This window comes from Microcaecilia unicolor, chromosome 4 (genome assembly GCF_901765095.1).
Source record: "Microcaecilia unicolor chromosome 4, aMicUni1.1, whole genome shotgun sequence".
Classification (NCBI taxonomy): domain Eukaryota; kingdom Metazoa; phylum Chordata; class Amphibia; order Gymnophiona; family Siphonopidae; genus Microcaecilia; species Microcaecilia unicolor.
The window spans coordinates 191,866,807-191,889,867 of NC_044034.1; the positions used below are offsets into that span (position 1 = coordinate 191,866,807).

General features: G+C 47.7%; 1 protein-coding gene across 1 annotated transcript in view; it reads left to right on the top strand.

Moving 5' to 3' along the window:
• Positions 1 to 23,061, top strand: part of OTOG (otogelin) — a 706,015-nt gene that overhangs the window by 408,126 nt on the left and 274,828 nt on the right. Inside the window, 1 exon segment of the mRNA XM_030202446.1 lies at positions 21,392 to 21,509. Coding sequence (XP_030058306.1) covers positions 21,392 to 21,509 — 118 coding nt within the window.

Sequence of the window (23,061 nt, forward strand, 5' to 3'; positions counted from 1 at the left end):
CTTTTAGCGGGGGCGTCTCGTTGCGGCCTTGTGGCCGCTGCGGTCGATTTATTTTCGAGGTGTGATTTTTACCGCCACCATCGACGACTTTGACTTCGCCGATGCGATTTTTCCGTCGATGTCCTCGAAGGTCCTGAGTGGATTTAAGAAGTGTGGTCGGTGCGGCCGGCATATCTCGCAGACTGACACCCACGCTTGGTGCCTCCAGTGCCTCGGGCCGGAGCACGATACCGAGACGTGCACCTTGTGTCTCGGTCTCCGGAAACGGACACAAGTAGCGAGGCAAGTTCTTCAGGACCGTCTTTTTGGAACTTGCGCCGGCCCCTCGACGTCGACTTCGACTGGCATCGGTATCGACGGCCGGATCTTCGGTACCGGTATCGATGTCCACGAAATCGGCACCGACGGCATCGACCCCAGGAGCACAGGTCCCGTCGGCCCACCGGCTCTCCAGAGACGGCAGGGGTGAGAGGCCGCGTGGGCAATCGGCCTCGGTCACTCCCTCTACCCAGGGCCCTCGGGACCGAACCCTGTCAGACCCGATTCCTCGAGGCCGAGGGGGATCCACCTCCTCCTCTTCTGTCCCACCGAGCGCCGATGACGGGCACCGTAAAAAGGCGAAGAAACACCGTCATCGGTCGCCCACGACGCATCCGGCTCCCGGCGCCAGGGATGAGTCGACGCCGAGGAAGCGGCAGCGTCGAGAGGAGAGGTCCCCCTCTGTCGTAGAGGTATCAGCACGGCAGGGTGCCAGCACTTCGGTGCAGTCTCCTGGACCCGAGCAGCTTCCGGCACCGACACCTCTACTGGCCCCTTCGTCTTTCCCGACAGCGGGCCTGGACAAGTGCCTCCGAGCCATCCTTCCGGGGATCCTGGAAGGGCTGATGCTCCAGACTGTGCCGGCGCCGGGGGTGCTTGCGCCCTCGGCGTCGTTGATGGAGGCACCGGCGTGCTCTAGCCCGGTGCCGAGGCCCTCGACGCCGACGCCGCTTGTGGCGCCGGTCTCGACCGCCACGCAGGTGGAGTCCCCGTCGACGTCGATGAAGGGAGCTTCATCCCCGCCGGCGCGGGAGGTCCACGCTCGACGACGCCACCGAGGTCTCGGTGCCTCGACGTCGAGCCGGGCCCGGTTGAGGACTGAGCTGCAGGAGCTCATGTCCGACACGAGGAAGAGGCCTCGTGGGGGGAGGAGGAGGACCCCCAGATATTTCTCCTCAGGAGGAGTCTGTGGGCCTTCCCTCCGACCCCACTCCTTCACCTGAGAGAAAGCTCTCGCCACCTGAGAGCCTCTCCTTTGCCTCCTTCGTCAGGGATATGTCTATATGCATTCCCTTCCCCGTGGTTTCTGTGGATGAGCCGAGGGCTGAGATGCTCGAGGTCCTCGACTATCCATCACCACCTAGAGAGTCCTCCACGGTGCCGTGCACAATGTCCTCAAGGAGACACTGCTTCGGAACTGGTTGAGACCGCTATCTAACCCCCACCATCCCCAAGAAAGCGGAAGTCCCAATACAGGATCCACTCGGACCCAGAGTTAATGCGGCCCCAATTGCCTCATGACTCGGCGGTCGTGGACTCTGCTCTCAAGAGGGCACGGAGTTCGAGGGATACCACCTCGGCGCCCCGGGGCGGGAGTCTCGCACTCTGGACTCGTTTGGGAGGAAGGCCTACCAATCTTCCATGCTCGTGACCAGCATCCAGTCTTACCAGCTCTACACGAGCATCCACATGCGGAATAATGTGAAGCAACTGGCGGACCTGGTCGACAAGCTCCCCCCGGAGCAGTCCAGCCTTTTCAGGAGGTGGTCAGGCAGCTGAAGGCGTGCCGAAAGTTCCTATCCAGGGGTATATATGACACCTGTGCGTGGCATCTCATGCTGCGGCCCCAAGGTATAGTGATGCGCAGGCTCTCATGGCTGCGTGCCTCTGACCTGAACAACCGCACCAGCAGAGTCTGGCCGACGTCCCTTGCCGGGGGGATAATATTTTCGGTGAGAAGGTCGAGCAGTTGGGGGGACCAACTACATCAGCGGGAAACCGCCCTCGACCAAGCTCTCCCACCGGGCGCCTTCAGCATCCACCTCAGCAGGGGACGTTTTTCCCGGGCCAGGCAGGCTGCGCCCTACGCATACAACAAGCGTAGGTTACACCCAGCCGGCCCGAAGGCCTCATCAGGCACAGGGACAGTCCCAGCGCGCTCGTTTCCCGTCAACAGCCGTGCGCCTAAGCAGCCCCCTGCGCCTCCACAGCAAAGCCGCGGACGGGCTTTTGACTGGATCCATGGGAACATAGCCGCCATCAAAGTGTCCGTACGGACGATCTGCCAGTCGGAGGGAGGTTAAAACTTTTTCACCAAAGGTGGCCTCTTATAACCTCCGACCAGTGGGTTCTCCAATAGTGCGGTGCGGATACGCCCTGAATTTGGCCCTCCCCTCCACCAAATTGTCCTCCGGGAGCTCAGTCCTTCAGCTCCCAGCATAAGCGAGTACTTGCAGAGGAACTCTCCGCCCTTCTCAGCGCCCAATGCGGTCGAGCCCGTGCCACCTGGCAGGAAGGGCAGGATTCTATTCCAGGGTATTCCTTGTGGAAAAGAAAACAGGGGGGATGCGCCCCATCCTAGACCTGAGAGGCCTGAACAAATGCCTGGTCAAAGAAAAGTTCAGGATGCTTTCCTTGGGCACCCTTCTGCCAATGATTCAGAAAAACGATTGGCTATGTTCCTTGGATTTAAAGGACGCATACACTCACATCCCGATACTGCCAGCTCACAGACAGTATCTCAGATTCCGTCTGGGCACACGGCACTTTCAGTATTGTGTGCTGCCCTTTGGGCTCGCCTCTGCCCCACGGGTGTTCACCAAGTGCCTCGTGGTGGTTGCGGTGTATCTACGCAAGCTGGGAGTGCACGTGTTCCCATATCTCGACGATTGGCTGGTCAAGAACACCTCGGAGGCAGGAGCTCTCCGGTCCATGCAGTTCACCTCCTGGAGCTGCTGGGGTTTGTGATAAATTACCCAAAGTCCCATCTCCAGCCAGTCCAGTCTCTGGAATTCATAGGAGCTCTGCTGAATACTCAGACGGCTCAGGCCTTCCTTCCCGAAGCGAGGGCCAACAACCTCCTGTCCCTCGCTTCCCAGACCAGAGCGTCTCAGCAGGTCTCAGCTCGGCAGATGTTGAGACTCCTAGGTCATATGGCCTCTACGGTTCATGTGACTCCCATGGCTCGTCTTCACATGAGATCTGCTCAATGGGCCCTAGCTTCCCAGTGGTTTCAAGCCACCGGGAATCTAGAAGATGTCATCCGCCTCTCCACCAGTTGCCACACTTCACTGCACTGGTGGACCATTCGGACCAATTTGACCCTGGGACATCCATTCCAAATTCCACAGCCCACGAAAGTGCTAACGACGGATGCATCTCACCTGGGGTGGGGAGCTCATGTCGATGGGCTTCACACCCAGGGACTGTGGTCCCTCCAGGAAAAGGATCTTCAGATCAACCTCCTGGAGCTCTGAGTGGTCTGGATCGCACTGAAGGCTTTCAGAGATCGGCTGTCCTGTCAATTATCCAAATTCGGACAGACAATCAGGTTGCAATGTATTACATCAACAAGCAGGGGGGCACCGGATCTCGCCCCCTGTGTCAGGAAGCCGTCGGGATGTGGCGTTGGGCTTGCCAGTTCGGCATGCTCCTCCAAGCCACATACCTGGCAGGCGTAAACAACAGTCTGGCCGATGGACTGAGCAGAGTCATGCAACCGCACGAGTGGTCGCTCCATTCCAGAGTGGTACGCAAGATCTTCCGAGAGTGGGGCACCCCCTCGGTGGACCTTTTCGCCTCTCAGACCAACCACAAGCTGCCTCTGTTCTGTTCCAGACTTCAGGCACACGGCAGGCTAGCGTCGGATGCCTTTCTCCTCCATTGGGGGACCGGCCTCCTGTATGCTTATCCTCCCATACCTTTGGTGGGGAAGACCTTACTGAAGCTCAAGCAAGACCACGGCACCATGATTCTGATCGCGCCTTTTTGGCCCTGTCAGATCTGGTTCCCTCTTCTTCTGGAGTTGTCCTCCGAAGAACCGTGGAGATTGGAGTGTTTTCCGACTCTCATTTCGCAGAACGACGGAGCGTTTGCTGCACTCCAACCTTCAGTCTCTGGCTCTCCACGGCCTGGATGTTGAGGGCGTAGACTTCGCTTCGTTGGGTCTGTCTGAGGGTGTCTCCCGTGTCTTGCTTGCCTCTAGGAAGGATTCCACTAAAAAGAGTTACTTTTTCAAGTGGAGGAGGTTTGTCGTTGGTGTGAGAGCAAGGCCCTAGAACCTCGTTCTTGTCCTGCACAGAACCTGCTTGAATACCTTCTGCACTTATCGGAGTCTGGCCTCAAGACCAACTCAGTAAGGAATCACCTTAGTGCGATTAGTGCTTACCATTATCGTGTGGAGGGTAAAGCCATCTCTGGAGAGCCTTTAGTCGTTCGATTCATGAGAGGCTTGCTTTTGTCAAGGCCCCCTGTCAAGCCTCCAGCAGTGTCATGGGATCTCACGTTGTCCTCACCCAGCTGATGAAGCCTCCTTTTGAGCCACTGAATACCTGCCATCTGAAGTACTTGACCTGGAAGGTCATTTTCTTGGTGGCAGTTACTTCAGCTCGTAGGGTCAGTGAGCTTCAAGCCCTGGTAGCTCATGCTCCATATACAAAATTTTCATCATAACAGAGTAGTGCTCCGTACTCACCCTAAGTTCCTGCCAAAGGTGGTGTCGGAGTCCATCTTAACCAGTCAATTGTCTTGCCAACATTCTTTCCCAGACCGCATACCCGCCCTGCTGAACGTCAGTTGCACACATTGGACTGCAAAGAGCATTGGCCTTCTACTTGGAGCGGACACAGCCCCACAGACAGTCCGCCCAATTGTTTGTTTCTTTCGACCCCAATAGGAAAGGGTCACTGTCAGGAAACGCACCATCCTCCAATTGGCTAGCAGATTGCATTTCCTTCGCTTACGCCCAGGCTGGGCTGACTCTTGAGGGTCATGTCACGGCTCATAGTGTCAGAGCCATGGCAGCGTCGGTGGCTCACTTGAAGTCAGCCACTATTGAAGAGATTTGCAAGGCTGCGACGTGGTCATCTGTCCACACATTCACATCACATTACTGCCTCCAGCAGGATACCGATGCGACAGTCGGTTCGGGCAGTCGGTGCTGCAGAATCTGTTTGGGGTTTAAATCCAACTGCACCCTCCAGGACCCAAATTTATTCTGGTCAGGCTGCACTCTCAGTTAGTTGTTCTTCTTAGGTCAATTTCTGTATACCTTCGCCGTTGCGAGGTTCCATTGACCTGGGTTCTTGTTTTGAGTGAGCCTGAGAGCTAGGGATACCCAGTCGTGAGAACAAGCAGCCTGCTTGTCCTCGGAGAAAGCGAATGATACATACCTGTAGCAGGTGTTCTCCGAGGATAGCAGGCTGATTGTTCTCACCTACCCTCCCTCCTCCCCTTTGGAGTGCGTTTGATCATTTGCTTGTCATTCAACTGAGCGGGAACGGTTGCGCATGGGCGGGAAGACGGCCGCGCATGCGTGGTGGGCGTGCCCTGCGTGCGGGACCGCCCGCGAAGTTTTGTTCCGGTTGGTGGGGGCTGCCGTGGACGTCAACCCAGTCGTGAGAACAATCAGCCTGCTGTCCTCGGAGAACACCTGCTACAGGTATGTATCATTCGCTTTACTGCAATATAAATACATTTTCCTTTCCCTCTTTACAGTTTAACCCACAGTGCTTCTTCCGTACCCCATGTGTCCTGCAGTTCTGTCACTTAATATTATTCTTAGCATATTTATTTATTTATTTATTTCAGAACATTTATACCCCGCTTTATACCACTTAAAGCAGCCTCAAAGCGGCTTACAATGAACTGTGAAAACAAGTACAATGACAGTAAGAGGGCTGAAGAATCAGAGGGAGAAGGGAAGGGAAAATGCACTGAAAGGCTGTGGCCAGATCAGAGGGATACTAGTACAATGAAAACAGAAATTGATTAGATAAAAGAACAAAAAGGAAAGGTGAGAAAGTCCAAAATGGGCCATAAATATGATGGTAGGAAGTACTTCAGATGATATCTGGAGGTTGAGGTGTAGGCTGAACCCCCTTTGCTGCCTGTAGAGAACACTGTGGATTGAATAGTTGGCAACAGGATGAGATGAGAGCGACCCTAGCAGTCCAATGCGAGAAGAAGCAGGCTGCAGAAGAAGTTGAAAAGCTGCTCCCAACCAACCACTCCAGTTCCGCAGAGCCCTGGGAAGCTTTTCATATTGAGGCTTCATGCACAAGAATGGCAGTGAAAACATCCTCTGGCTTTAAATCTTTTTCTGGTGCCTCTTTAAACTCAGTGCTGGATATGCGATTAATTGGACCCCTTGGCTCTGCACTGTTGCCACGCTATGGGCCTGTTCTGGGACCATTCAGCCCGCCTCCTGTACCATCACCTTGCGCTCCACTTCCGCTGACAGGATCGCGGCCGCGGGGCACCTCCTGCAACACGGACAACCGGCCTTCCCGCAACGAGACTGCAGCCCACGAAGCAAAAGGCGAAAGATCGTACCAGATCACAACCAGGCAACAGTCCGTTGCGGCGATGGCAGCAGGAGCCAACGGCTCCTGCGTCCGCTAAATGGCGGCCATCTTGGATAATGTACCTCCTCCACCCTGTAAACATGAATTCTAGACTGAGGCAGTCCTAAACAAAGAGCATTAAAAAAGTCTAATTTCGTCATATGGGTTTCACACCGGTTTTAGTCTCATGACTAATTGCAAATAATACCAAATGTACTTGAATAACTTTTGCCAACCTGTTCCTGAAAAGACAAGTAGAATCCAACCATGCTGGTCTCTAACAATTATGAGCACATTTTAAAAAACATTTTCAGATTGTGTTACACTATCTAGCTTATTTTCGAAAGGGAAGGACGCCCATCTTCCGACACAAATCGGGAGATGGGCGTCCTTCTCTCAAGATCGCCCAAATCGGCATAATCGAAAGCCAATTTTGGGCGACCTCAATGCTTTCCGTCGCGGGGACGACCAAAGTTCACGGGGGCTTGTTGGCAGTGTACCAAAGGCAGACGGGGGCGTGGTTAAGAGATGGGCGTCCTCGGCCGATAATGGAAAAAAGAAGGGCATCCCTGACAAGCATTTGGCCGACTTGACTCGGTCCAATTTTTTTCACGGCCAAGCCTCGAAAAGGTGCCCGAACTGACCAGATGACCACTGGAGGGAATTGGGGATGACCTCCCCTTACTCCCCTAGTGGTCACCAACCCCCTCCCACCCAAAAAAAATGTAAAAACATTTTTTTGCCAGCCTCTATGCCAGCCTCAAATGTCATACCCAGCTCCATGACAGCAGTATGCAGGTCCCTGGAGCAGTTTTTAGTGGGTACTGTAGTGCACTTCAGGCAGGCGGACACTAGGCCCATCCCCCTACCTGTTAAACTTATGGTGGTAAATGTGAGCCCTCCAAAACCCACCCGAAACCCACTGTACCCACATCTAGGTGCCCCCCCCAGGCTATGGTAGTGTTGTACAGTTGTGGGTAGTGGGTTTTTGGGTGTTTTGGGGGTCTCAGCACCCAAGGTAAGGGAGCTATGCACCATGGGAGCAATTTATGAAGTCCACTGCAGTGCCCCCTAGGGCATGTGAAGGGGACCAGTGCACTACGAATGCTGGCTCCTCCCACGACCAAAGGGCTTGGATTTGGTCGTTTTTGAGATGGGCGTCCTTAGTTTCCATTATTGCCAAAAACCGGGGACGACCATCTCTAAGGTCGACCATTTCAACATTTAGGTCGACCATCTTGTTTCTATAATACGGGATGCCCCTTCGCGGGGACATCCTCAGAGATGGACGCCCTTAGAGATGGGCATCCCCATTCAAAAATACCCCTCGGTATCTGTAAATTGTCACGTGGAGGGGTATGACATCTAAATCTGACTTTGGACGCTTTGTGAAAAACGTCCAAAAATCCATTGGCAAACATGACCACTTTTTAAGCTGAAGAACTTCTATCTTTTTCTTTGAAAATGGGCATTTCCTAGACATTTTCTAGGTGGTGTTGTGCTCAATGTGTCTATCTTTTTGGACCATTTTTGAAAACAAAAGTGAAAAACACACAAAATCAAGCCATTAGGATGTAGGAGGAGCCAGCATTCTTAGTAGCCTGGCCATACAGACATCCCAGCAGGGCAGTGGAGCACTCTAGGGAGCACTGCAGTGGATTTCACATAAAAGGTCCTAGGTACAAATCTCACTCTTACCCCCTTCTATTGTATGGCGAGCCCTCTAAAACCCACCAAACACTTACTGTTCCCAACTATACACCACTACAATAGCCCTTATGGCTGCAGGTGTCACCTGTATTTGGGTTACAGTAGGTTTTTGGTGGGTTTGGGGGGGGGGGGCTGACCATTTTCCACCCCAAGTAATAGTGGATTGTGGGCCTAGGTCCCCTTCTACACAGTGCACTGCACCTGACCACTAGGCTACTCAAGGAACATGCTTGCTGCTTCTAATAGAACTGACCATAACATCTGAAGCTTTCATAGAGGCTGGTATGTACTGCTTCATTCACATCCTTGGGGGTGGAGGAATGGGAGTGGGTCAATGACCACTGGGAGAGTAAGAGGATGTCATTCCTTTTTTCCTCCAGTGGTTATCTGGTCATTAGGACACTTTTTGTGACTTAGTCGTTATTAAAAACAGGTCTAGACCAAAATGTCCAACTTATAGCCCTGGACATTTTTGTTTTGGCCCATTATGACAGAAAAATGTCCAGGTGTTAGGAACGCCCAAATCCTGCCCTTAACATGCCCCCAACAGTCCCCCTTGTTATGTGGATGTGATGCAGGTGAACAGCATAGAAAAAAAAACTTAAAATGGGTTTTGAAAATAGAGATTTGGACGTTTTTGAAAGAAAAATGTGCATCTTCCGATTTATGCCACTTTTTGGATGTTTTTCTGTTTTGAAAATGAGCCCCGTGGTGTAGCAGCTGCAGGTCAGTGTTTTTTGATATGCTCCCATTGCACAAGCAGCAAATTCATGTAGAACCTTTTGTAAAATACCACTGGAATTAAGCACATCTGGACCTGCATGTCATAATTTTAATCTATGTTCTATGTATTTCAAATGAACTTTTTTACCTTAAATGATTGATGTACAGCTATTAAAATAATAAGTGGTTTTAAAAATTGTCATATGTTACACTGTACTTAATAAATGCACCATAGTTACCAATAACACACCGTATTACATATAAAATCCTGTTGTTGGTATTAAAACTTTATTTGGCAAGTTACCTAGTCCCATATGTTCCTTTGCATTCCCTTAAATCAGCGTACCATCATCGCCTTAATGAACCTACTTATAGGGAATACACCATGAACATACTAGATGTGGAGGGCATTTTCGACCGGGAACGCCCATCTCTAAGGGTGCCCATCTCCGAGGATGGCGCCACGAAGGGGCGGGGCCGACCGTATTATTGAACAAGATGGGCGTCCATCTTTCATTTCGATAATACGGTTGGGGGCGCCCAAATCTCAATATTTAGGTCAACATTAAAGATGGTCGACCTAAATGCTGAGATCACCGGATTTAGAGATGGGCGCCCTCGGTTTTCGCCGATAATGAAACGATGGCGTCCATCTCAAAAACAAATCCAAGGCATTTGGTCATGGGAGGGGCCAGGATTCGTAGTGCACTGGTCCCCCTCACATGCCAGGGCACCAACCGGGCACCCTAGGGGGCACTACAGTGGACTTCGCAAATTGGTCCCAGGTGCATAGCTCCCTTACCTTGGGTGCTGAGCCCCCAACCCCCCCCAAAATCCACTCCCCACAACTATACATCACTATGATAGCCCTAAGGGGTGAGTTTTGAAGGCTCCCATTTTCCACCACAAGTGTAATAGGTAAGGGGGGGACGGGCCTGGGTCCGCCTGCCTGAAGTCCACTGCACCCACTAAAACTGCTCAGGGACCTGTATACTGCTGCGATGGACCTGAGTATGACATTTGAGGCTGGCATAGAGGCTGCAAAAAAAGTTTTTAAAGTTTTTTTTGAGGGTGGGAGGGGTTAGTGACCACTGGGGGAGTCAGGGAGGTGATCCTCGATTCCCTCCGGTGGTCATCTGGTCAGTTCGGGCACTTTTTGGGACTTTGGACCTGAAAAAAAGGAACCAAATAAAGTGGACCAAATTCTCACCAGGGACGCCCTTCTTTTTTCCATTATCAGCCTAGGGTGCCTATCTCTTAAGCACGCCCGGCACACCCCTGTCCCGCCTTCGCTACCCTTCCGACACGCCCCCAGGAACTTTGGCCAGCCCGGAAACGGAAAGCAGTTGGGGACGCCCAAAATCGGCTTCGATTATGCCGATTGGATGCCCCTGAGAGAAGGACGTCCATCTCCCGATTTGTGTCGAAAGATAGGCGCCCTTCTCTTTTGAAAACGAGCTGGATAGTATACTTTTGGTACAAGCTCCATGTGACGAAACAGTGGGTTTCTAAGCCTATAAACTGTATTATTTTACTGAAGACATGTATCCACTCCTACCCTAGCTGAGATAATATTTAACCATCTCTCTGGCCTCATGTGCACCTCTCTTTAAATTAGACACCTTATTTTCTAACTCCTTTTACTCTCTTACCTATATGTAGGGTTACCATATTATGTCCTCTGAAAAAGAGGACAGACGTCACGCCCCTGCCCTGCCCCGCCCCACCACGTCCCTTTCAGATCTTCATCCCGCCCCCTATTCCTCTCCCCTCCCCTGCCTCCCCCCCCGTCATCTCCCCTCCCCTTTGTCACATATTCCCCTCCCCTCCCCTTACTTACTATCTAGCCCTGGTGGTCTAGTGACCTCTTCAGGGCAGGAAAGAGCCCCTCTTTCCTGCCCGGAGCGCTGCCTGCCCTTGCCTGCATCCTTCTCAGTCTTGGCTGGGGATTCAAAATGGCCACCGAGAGTTGAAGCGGCCTCGCTAGACTTCAACTCTCAAGCGGCCATTTTGAATCCCAAGCCGAGACCGAGAAGGATGAAGGGCAAGGCAGAAATCCGGACAAACGTGCATGCAGGCAAAAGCCGCCGGATGCCCTAGACATGCCCTCAAAAAGAGGACATGTCCGGGGAAATCCGGACGAATGGTAACCCTACCTATATGTTAACCATCTCTCTGGCCTCATGTGCAACTTTCTTTAAATTAGTCATCTTACTTTCTTACTCTTCTTACTCTCTTACCTATCTGTATGTTTCATCTTTGCTTATACCATACACTGTGAATTAAAATGCTCTATTATGTATTGTGTTGACATTGTAAGTAGTATACTGTGCCATACTTTATATTGTTATTTGAATATTTTTACTGCTGTAATTGTCTGTTGCTCATGTTGATTTATTCTTACTGCCTTGAGTGAATTCCTTCAAAAAGCGGTAAATAAATCCTAATAAATAAAATAGATACATTTTTCCTAATTATTTTACTGATGACATGTATTTCTCCTGTCACATGGACCCAGATCATGAGCCCTTGAGCCCAGGCCGTACACAGAAAGGGAATCTAGGAAAGGCCTGGGGTGAACCGAACCACAACTAGAAAAAATAATAAACCACAGGGTACTCACCCAGGACCCCAGGCTCCCGAGGAGAGGTGCAAATCTCCTCAAAGGTAGAAAACTACAGGACACGTTTGGCCTGCACCAGCAGGCTAGGCTGCACAACTACCAGAAGCGGAGCCACAGGAACCGGCTGGCAGCAACAGGTACTTCACGGGTAAAGCAGGGACAAAGATACTGGAACAGCTTCTCGAGACTTCACCTGTACTTGACTACTGTTCCCCAGGAGTTGAGCCCCTGGGTTCAGGCAGCCGGCAGGACTTTGGGCCAACAGAAGGTAGTGTAATATAGGGAAAGGGTAAAAATAAAATAATAAAAAAAACTTACCTGGGAGGTCTCTGGAGGGTCTCCGATGGCTGCAGGAGTAGGCAGCACGGTTCTGGAGGCTTCTGGGGTTGTCCTTGGTGGGGATCCATTTCGGGGTTTGTCGGGGAAGTGGGGAGTTGCCGCAAAGGAAGAAAAAAGAAACTTTTAGCGCCCGGGAACAGTTGTGAAAGTTCCCGGGCAGGGCGAAGTGCTCCGGGGTGCTGGCATTTGCGGGCCATTTTCGTCCGGGGTTGAGGTGCCGGCGTGGTTTTGGGCCGGGTGCAGAGAGTGACGGGGCCTGAAAGCGATGTTGCGCAAAAAGGAGGGGTGAGCGCGATCAAGAGCCGAAATCTTCAGGGCCTGTTGAGGCCAGTCGCGGGGTCGGAGGAAGGAGGAGGAACGGCGGGTCAGAGACGTGCTGCGGGAAGCAGTGCCGGAGGCAGCAGTGAGGAGGAGCATGGCCGGTGAGAAGAAGACGTCGGAAAAGGTGCGCGCGCGTGCATGAGGTGGCGCGCCTCATACATAATCGGGAACGCGCGTTGTTCCGTTTAGGCCGAAGCTGGGGCCTAAATTTTGGGCCAGGCTTTGGAGGTTTTTTATTTTTGCCTCCGATTTTGGTTGGGACTTCGAGGACCGGATCCAGCGGGGATCTTCATGTGAGAGGGAATTCGGCGATCAGGTAAGGGGGTTCTAAACCCGAAATTTAAATTAGTTTAATTTTAAAATGTGAAAATGCGTTTTTTGTTTTTTTAAAATCAGGGATTTATCGGATTTGGATGGGGTTTTCTGTTTTGTGATCGGGGAATTTTTAGTGATTTTTGGTGAGTTGGTTTTGGGGTTTAATTATTTAAATGTTAGTTTTAGTTAAAGTGTGAAAATAAGGGTATGGAAAGGGTTAAAAATATTAATTTCGACGGGATAGTTAGGAAAGGTGACGAGTTATTAATAAGGGTTGAATTCAATTTTGGGATTTTTAGTGGGGTTTTATGGGAGAAAGGATAGGGGGCGGACGTAAAAACTAATTAAATTTAAATTCTAAAAATATGGTCTAGTGTGGGAAGTAGTGCTTAGAAGTTGGGGTGATTTTGAGCATATTTGAGGAATGGTGTTATTTTAATTTGGTATTTAGTATCTTTCCCATTATTCCCTATGGGAAAAAATAAAATTAAAATGGGGTTTGAGTGGTTTTGGTGAACATTCCAATCCGCTTTTAGAAAAAAAATGGAATTTTTGGGGAGTAGCTGATTGGTCAGGGGGGGATTGGAACCCAAGCCAAGGTCTGGTAACCTGGGAGATGGCTTGGCTGACAGTTTGGCAGAGTGGTTTTGGTCTTCAGTGAGTGAGGAAGCGCTGCAGTGTCTGTGAGTGAGAGGGAGTGATTTTGAGAGAAAAGGATGAGAACAAATATTTCTAGGGAAATTTGATTATTAAGGGTAATTAAGAAACATCTTGGTGGGAGTTAAAGCTTAGAATGGAGAGTGCTTCCTTGAGAATTTTTGAGTTTCAATGTCTTGGGTATGTAAGAGGTGAGTGAGTGTGGAAGTAGGTTAATTAAGGTGGGAGGGAGGCTAGGTGACAGTGTTGAGTGTGATTAAAGTGGGGTTTTGGGCTCTTATGTGGGAGAAGAGAAAAGAATTTTGAAAGGCTGTATGTGTGCAGACAGAAAAAGAAGTGGATTGTTGGGAGTAAGCCTGTCAGCGGAATGTGGAGAGCTATGCTGCACTGCTGAAAATGATCAAACACTCTGATTTAGTTTAGGGAATAAAAATACATAGCTCAGGGTTGAAAAAGAAAGGGTATTTAAATTAATTTTATTTTACTAAGTTAGCGGCCCCCCAGTTATTTGTTAAAATCACTTATTAATAGTAATTCCTTAAGTTGAAAAGTAGGAAGGCAGGGTTTTGCTTCCGCTTAATTTGTTAAGTGTGAGGTGTAGCCAGAAGACTGCACGGGGAAAAGAGCAACCATTCCGGAAGAAAAGTTGGGCCCCCACCGCAAGAAAAGACTCCGTGGACAATTTCTGCTACAGCTAAGTATTTTTGTGGAGAAAAAGGGGAGAAAAAGAATACAATAAACATAAATAGTCAGTGAACATACTTACCTTAAGTCTCCCGGGAGTGAAGATCTAGAGATACCTGAAAAAGAAAAGAGCAACAAAGAATCAGACTCTTAATAGGGGTGGGTTGCAGATATAAGGATTTATCCTAAGACTATACATTTACTATTTCATAAGGGGGAAGGTTTTGAGAAATAATACTTATCTGATCGCTTCTGGACTGTGATGGCAATGATGTGGAATCTGTAAAAGGGGAGGAAAAGTTAAAGGGTTATTCTTCTGTTAAGGTATTCATTCGTTCAGTAAAAGAAACTGGAAATAGAAATTAAAGTTAGTTTTTAATGAGGGGCATAATCGAACGAAAACGTCTATCTCCATGGGCGTTTATCTCCGAGAACGGGTCCGTGAAGGGGCGGACCCGAACCGTATTTTCGAAAAAAAATAGACGTCCATGTTTTATTCGACAATTTGTGAGCTGGGCGTTTTTGTTTTTCAGCGATAATGGAAAATGAAAGCGCCTAGCTCAAAAACGAATAAATCCAAGACATTTGTTCGTGGGAGGGGCCAGGATTCGTAGTGCACTGGTCCCCCTCACATGCCAGGACACCAACCGGGCACCCTAGGGGGCACTTTTACAAAAACAAAAAAAAAAGTTAAAGAGCTCCCAGGTGCATAGCACCCTTCCCTTGTGTGTTGAGCCCCCTAAATCCCCCTCAAAACCCACTGCCCACAAGTCTACACCATTACTATAGCCCTAAGGGGTGAAGGGGGGCACCTACATGTGGGTACAGTGGGTTTGGTGGGGTGGACGACTAAGCATTAAGCAACACAATTGTAACAGGGTGGGGGGGGGGGGGGGGCCTGGGTCCACCTGCCTGAAGTCCACTGCACCCCCTAACAACTGCTCAGGGACCTGCATACTGCTGCCAGGGAGGTAGGTATGACATTTGAGGGTGAAAATAAAAAGTTGTGAAACATCATGTTTTGTGGTGGGAGGGGGTTATTGACCACTGGGGGAGTCAGGGGAGGTCATCCCCGATTCCCTCTGGTGGTAATCTGGTCAGTTAGGGCACTTTTTGGGGCCTTATTCGTGAAAAAAACAGGGTCCAGGAAAAGTGCCCTAAATTCTAGCTACAAACGCATACTTTTTTTCCATTATCAGCGAAAGGCGCCCATCTCTGTTCAGGTGCTAACCATGCCCCAGTCCCGCCTTCACCACGCTTCCCGACAGCCCCCGTCAACTTTGTATGCTTCCGCGATGTAGTGCAGTTGAAAACGTCCAAGTTCGGCTTTCGATTATACCGCGTTATTCGTTTTTGGGAGATAAACGTCCATCTCCCGATTAGGTCGGAACTTGGGCGTTTTTCTCGTTCGATTATAAGCAGGAATGTTATTTTAGGCTAGTTTCATCCACTTTAATATTTGCTGTTATACAATAAATACAAAATTATTTAACCACACTAGCAAGACTGGTTTTTCCCAAGATCCAGATTAATCCATTTTTTTAAAGTTTTTTTTCCCCCTTCACATTCAAGGGAGTGAAGGGCGAGGTTAGTGACCTGTACCGCTTCTGCGCTCAGTTTGCCACGACTAGTTACATCAGAATCCCAGCGAAGCACTGTTAACTGAGTGTGAGCAGCATAGCTGATTACAGTAGCAGGTTGTATCAGGTGAAGCTGAACCAGACAGACAGGCAAGACTGACCAGGCAGAACCCAGCCACTACAGGGAAAGGAGAACTAAGCAAAAAGAAGTACTAAACCCGTGTAAAGACTTCTAGGCCCAAATAACCCACACAGCCAAACACAGAGACCGAGGGGTTAACAAAGCACACTATCCCAGAAAAAGAGGAAGGGAACCACCATAGACAGAACTAAAACAAACAAGTTGACACAACACAGAGACAAACACTGACCAGTGTCAACCAGAGAACACAGCCCAGCTGCAGAGAAAAGCCAATTAACCACACGTGAGATAAAACAAATACAAAACGGAACACAGAGCAAATGCTGACAAGCCAGCACCTTGGAACACAAAGAAGGAGGAAACAGATTCCTCCAGGGCACAGAGCAACAGTCCTCAGAAGAAATAAGATAAGAGGGCTACAGCAGGAAAACCCTAATGCTAAATCAGTGCTTACCTGAAACTGCAGGTAAAAATAGATCCTGGCTACTGACATCTGTAGCTGCAGACCTAAGATACCACCCAGCTGACCAATAGCAAACAAGTCCCACCCAGCTACCCTAGCAGAGAGGTTCCCAGCCCCTCCCTAGCCCTAGCAGAGTGGGTTCCAGCCTCTCCCCAGCCTGCTTAGCAGAAACATAGCAGAAACATAACATCTCCTAATTGGCCGATGCTGATTGTCTTTTTTTTGTTAAAGCTGTACCAGAAGTGACAGTTTCTTCTTCCCGCCAAAAGCTGTTAGCTTGAGCTGTGAGGTAATTTGTGTTAGTTTCAGATAAGGGAATGGAAAGAGAAGGTTCTGTTTTACTGAGACCCTGTGAACAGTTAGACTTCATAACCTCTGAGCAGCTATATCTTGATGGAAAAGGGGAGTAGAGAAGGACTGTAGAATAAGAGGAAGGGGCATGAGGGGGGGGGTGGAGGGGGTCCTGAGACCAGGGAGGGGGTCCTGAGACCAGAGGGGAGGGGGTCCAGAGACCTGGGAGAGGGGAGGAGGGGGAGAGGGAGGGGGGAGGGGGTCCTGAGACCAGGGAGGGAAGGGGGGAGGTATTTCTGTCACACACACACTCTCACACACACAATCGCTCACAGTCAGTGTCTTTCTCTCACTCTCACACACTGTCTCTCACACACTCTATGTCTCACCTTCATCACATTCACTCTCTATGTATCACACAGTCACTCTGAAACACTCTCTCGATCTCATACACTCTCTCGGTCTCACAGAGAGTCTGTGTATCGCATACATACTCTCTCACACTCTATCTGTCTCACACACACTCTCTCACACACTTTCTCTCTCACACAGACCGTATCTGTGTGAAACACTCTCACACTCACTGTGGTTCACATACGCACTCGCACACACTCTCATTCTCGCACACACACTCTCTCTCTCACAGACACACTCGCACCCACACTCACTTTCTCTCTCTGTCACACACACACACTCGCACATTCACTCTCTCTCTCTCACACACAGTCACTCTCACACACACTCTCTCAAACATACACACTCCGAGGAAAACCTTGCTAGCGCCCGTTCATTTGTGTCAGAAACGGGCCTTTTTTACTAGTAGAAAATAAAACACAATTGAATGCACAATTTAAAAGAATGTATGAAATGTTTGCAAATCCAAATAATGTAGCTGAGAATTATATCTATTAATCATTCATGAAACTAACCTTATATATTGTATTAGGTCAGATATGGCAAGGCAGAGCTTTTATACAGAAATATATAAAACAAGCACTTAAGTGACATGAAAACCTAACCATAAAACCTTGTATTACTCTCTGTTATCAAAACATTCAATTAAAGTGTTAAAAATGGTATTGTGAATCTGCTGGTGCTTTGCACAGCTTTATTGAGACAGGCTGTCCCAGCTGTTGACTGGCACACTCCAACTTCACAAAAAATGACAGATTTTGATATTACCAAATGGCAGTTCCCTTCTGACATATGCTTTTAATCATAAGTTGCTTCTCCTACTAACCTACAAATGCACTCAATCTGCAGCCCTCATTACCTCTCTACCCTCATCTCCCCGCACGTTCCTACCCGTAACCTCCGCTCACAGGACAAATCCCTCCTATCAGTACCCTTCTCCACCACCGCCAATTCCAGGCTCCGCCCCTTCTGCCTCGCCTCACCCTATGCTTGGAATAAACTTCCTGAGCCCATACACCAAGCCCCCTCCCTGCCCATCTTCAAATCCTTACTCAAAGCCCACCTCTTCACTGTAGCTTTTGACACATAACCATTTACCTCTATTCAGGAAACCTAGACTGCCTCAATTGATTGACTGCATACTTGTCCTTTAGATTGTAAGCTCCTTTGAGCAGGGACTGGCCTTCTTTGTTTAAAATTGTACAGCGCTGCGTGACCCTGGTAGCGCTTTAGAAATGTTAAATAGTAGTAGTAGATCCTGAGCTGCCTGATGTATGGAGTATGGCTATTACTGGATGCTCATGGAGCATATAAAGGAAAAGCATGTTTTTACAAAGAAGAAAATAAAAAGACATCCTTGACTTTTAACTTTTTGGAGAATGAAGACTGTTGAAAAGCGTTTTATAATTTGCTGCAGTGGTGCATTAATGCAGAATGGTATGTCTAACTGTGAAGTTCTGATACTTCTGACCATTATCACAGGAAAAAAAAAATCCCCTCTGTGCCAGTGGAAAAGTAACACATTTTACCTCAGCAAATGGGATCAGATCAAATGATAGTGAGGTATTTCATTAATCACCACATCTGAGGGTTTGTATTTCAGAGTTTTATAAGCAGAGGGTATCTTCCCAAACAGTTTCACAGGGCCCAGGCCTGCTGATGTATGATAATTACCCAGTCTAAAAATACAGCAGCATTTGTTTAAGTTAATGGAAAAGTTACACCAGCTTCAGAGTGCAGAGGCACAGCAGATTGTGTTTCCTGCTGACTATTGTAAATGCCTTGCATATTAGATCAGAAAAGCCTCCAAGCGGGGAACATGTATTCCTGAGGAAAGCCCTGAGAATTCCCATTATACCCTTCAGATTTGTTGCTTCTCAACCCAGTCCTTGAGGCACATCTAGTCCCATCAGGTTTCAGGATATCCACAATAAATATGCGTGAGATAGATTTGCATGCAAGGACTAGGAATACCAAGCAAAGCTAATGTCCAGCACCTGGATTCTTTTATAGAATTTGAGTGCAACCTGGGGTCAGTGTGCCTTATATGTTCCTGCATTACACCAGCATAGACCCCTGCAGGCAGGGTCAGTTTCAGATGTGCTGGGGCCCAGGACAAAAATTAAGGCAGGGGCCCCCTGTTCCCCCCCTCCTCCCTGTCCTCTACACTGATCTTCCAACCTGCCATTACTACCACACATAAAACATGTGGGAAAGAGGAATCCAAACTATAGATACATGATGCAAGGTTCCACATTAGGAATCACCACCCAGGAAAAGGATCTAGGTGTCATCATTGATAATACATTGAAACCCTCTGCTCAGTGGGCAGTGGCGGCTAAGAAAGCAAATAGAATGTTAGGAATTATTAGGAAAGGAATGGAAAACAAAAATTAGAATGCTATAATGCCTTTGCATCACTCCATGGTGCGACCGCACCTCGAATACTGTGTGCAGTTCTGGTCATCGCATTTCAAATAAGATATAGCTGAATTAGAAAAGGTACAGAGAAGGGCGATGGGTTTAAAAAAAGGTTTGAATAATTTCCTAAAAGAAAAGTCCATAAGCCATTATTAAGATGGACTTGAGAAAATCCATTGCTTATTCTTAGGATATGTATGCAGCATAAAATTTGTTTTACTGTTCTGGGATCTTGCCAGGTACTTGTGACCTGGATTGGCCACTACTGAAAATAGGATACTGGGCTTGATGGACCTTTGGTCTGTCCCAGTATGTTAACACTTATGTTCTTAAGAAATTAAACTCGGCAAGTACTGCAACACTGGAGAAATAAAAATAGAAATGCATTTCTTTTTGTGCCAAACAATCAGGGACATAGCCACAGGGGTCCCAGGCCCAGGCCTCCAAAATTAGCCATGCACAACCTATTCATACCATTAGGAAAAGGGGAACCACAGTGGTGAAATTAACAGGGAGAAAATTAAGAAATGATGCGCTTCTTGTAGTATCATGTGTTAGCTATCATTAGACGTTTGTAGGTATTATAAATGATCCACTGCTAGAAGCAATGATCAGTAGAGATAAGGAAAACAGGATAGGAAAAGTAATAGGATCAGTACCGATTGCCAGTTTTAAATTGGAAGCATGAGAAGTAAATATAGTATGTCCATTGAGACAATCAGAGGAAATGTACTTTATGGATCATCATAGTAGGTATTACTATATATGTTTAAATGCATGTGGATATCTTTAAGCATGGCAATGTCTTCTTCAGTTAGAGAGCTTTTGAATGGTGGCTTCATATGTTTCACTTGCATATTAGCAAGTTTCTTCTCAGCATGCAAATATAAACTGCTTTTTACTGGACAGGGTTTGAGAGGGTGGCGCTGCTCAGCTAATTTGATTCCTGCTTTTTATCTCTGTTTTAATGTTATGTGTGTATTCTTTGTCTTTTATTATTTTATATGTACTCCACCAAAAACATTTCTAACAAATAAAACCAAATTGTCCTGAAGCTATATGAAGTCACTAAAGAGGCAGATCTTTAAAATGGGCACCTCTTACATTGAGAGCCTATTCTATAATGGCATCTGGGCACCTGGATTCTGTAATAAAATGCTAGTGTAACTGGCATGAGCATACCTCGAATTTTCATGCCTACAGTTGCACCAGCCATAGACCTGGTGTACTGCAGTGAATGTAGATAAGATTAACACTTCGTGTGTAGCTCCTGTGAAACTTTCTCCACTTCTTGGCTGTTTCTGCTCCTTTTCTCCTGGTCATCTTGAATCTTCAGTATTGTTCATGATGCAACAGAGAGACTCGCTTTGCTATGGACACATCTTTTATCTTGGAGAAAAGCATGATGATGATATCCCTTCCTCTTCCCTTCACTGTCTTCTTACCCCCTAATGCTATATAGTGTGCCACTGGCTAGGTGCAAATTAAGCATTCAACTTTTGGCACTCAGAAGAAGCTAAGCATCAAAAAAGGGATAAATGGCACTCACATGCATGCTGTACTTAGGCGCAATTCTGTAAGGTAGCGCTTTAGTGCTTTAGCACATAACAGCAAGAGTCACATGCACAAGGGCAGGGCATGGGCAGGCCATGGGTGGTGTGCACAGTTATGCACAAAACTTATAGAATACTGTAAGTTGCATGTGTAAGTTCCAACATTTATGTATCAAAATGTACACCTGCCTTTTACATAGGGTAAATGATAGTGCCTAAATGTTGGCATGCAAGTGACAGCTTATATTCTATTCTATAATGGAATCTGGGCACGAAATTTTGGCTTCTAACTTTTAGCCTCCTTTATGGAGTTGTCTCCTTTGTGCTCTTTGTCTGAGAAACTGAGCAAGACATAAAGAAGGTGAGAAAGGGTTGACCACACAGATACAACGTTAGGTCCACTCCCTCATTAGCCAGGTCTAGAGCCAACTCTGAATGTCGAGGAAATGCCAATCATGGTTTGATGCATTCTAGTAAACGTTACTGTACATAGCATGAAAAACTTTACATTCCATTGTACTGGTTGTCACTCTCTCTTTTTTCCATCCTTCAGATACAAAGTTTAAAATTTCAACCCATACCACCTGTGAATGGAGATATGACGCCTGTGCAAGTGCTTGTTTCAAAACTTGTAGGGACCCTTTGAGGGAGACCTGTAAAGCTGTACCTAAGTAAGTATTAGATTGGTATTTTTAAATTCATGGATAAAAAGAAAATGTAGGTAAACATTAGCCCCGAGTACTTGAAGAATAGGCTGACCCTCTACACACCTCCAAGGACACTAAGGTCCTCCCAAGGGGTATCCCTAACCACACCCTCTCCAAAAGACATTACACGATGTGATACCCACAAGTGAGCCTTCTCTGGAGTAGCCCCCACTCTCTGGAATGCACTTCCTGAAAGGCTTCGCTTAACACAAGATGATCTCTACTTCAGGAAGCAGATGAAAGCTTGACTCTTCAACCAGGCCCTTAATGGAAGAAATAGCTAACTTGTCAGTCTCACACATACAAGGAGTGACACAGGCTGCACATACTGCAGCAGGACATGTTTATCCACTCCTACCCTAGATGAGATAATATTTACCATACCTCTGACCTCATGTGAACCTTTCTTTAAATTAGTTACCTTATTTTCTAACTCCTTTTACTTTCTTACCTATCTATATGTTAACCATCTCTCTGACCTCATCTGCAACTTTCTTTAAATTAGTCACCTTATTTTCTAACTCCTCTTACTCTCTTACCTATCTGTGGGGTCCTTTTACCAAGCTGCAGGAAAAAGGGCCCTGCACTAGTGGTGGGGGCCATTTTTCTTGTGCGCCAGGGCTATTTTTTCTGCAGCTGGTAAAAGCTGGAAAAAAATGGCCACGAGGTGAGATACTGCATGGTCATGTGTCAGGGAGACCTTACTGCTACCCATCGAAGTGTCGATAAGGGCTCCTGCGCTAACCTGGTGGTAACCGGGCAGCACGCAGCGATGTCCGATTACAGCTAGGTTATTGCCATGCAAGCCATTTCCAGGGGTTTTCTTTTTTTCCCCGGGAAATGGCACACACTTGTGGCGGGACTACCGTCGTTGGCTGCACTGGGCCGGCGCTAGTCCCAGAAGAGTGAGCAGTAAGCCCATGTTGGAGTCACCGCCACTCTGTAAAAGGGCCCTTATATGTTCCATCTTTGCTTATACCATACACTGTCAATTAAAATGTTCTATTACGTATTGTGTTGACATTATACCCTACACTGTCAATTAAAGTGTTCTATTACATATTGTGTTGACATTGTAAGTAGTATACTATGCCATACTTTGTATTGAATATTTATTTGAATATTTTTACTGCTGTAATTGTTTATTGCTCATGTTTGATTTATTCTTACTGTACACTGCCTTGAGTGAATTCTTACAAAAAGGCAGTGAATAAATCCTAATGAATAAATAAATAAGTAAAATGTCAAGGTACAGTAAAAGCTATCTTTTTACTGCACCTTGATAACTTCCCCTATAAGTCAATTACATTCAGCTGATCCAGTTTGAAGTGGAGGAGTGGCTTAGTGGTTAAAGCACTGGAGTAATAACCACTGCTTCTTCTTCTGATCTTGGGCAAGTTGCGTAAATCTCTGTTGCCTCAGGTGTAAATGTGAAGAACAATCCTATAGAAGGGTACCAAAATGAAATTTGCCTAAGCACATTCTTTAAAGTACCCCTTAATTTAGATGTACTTTA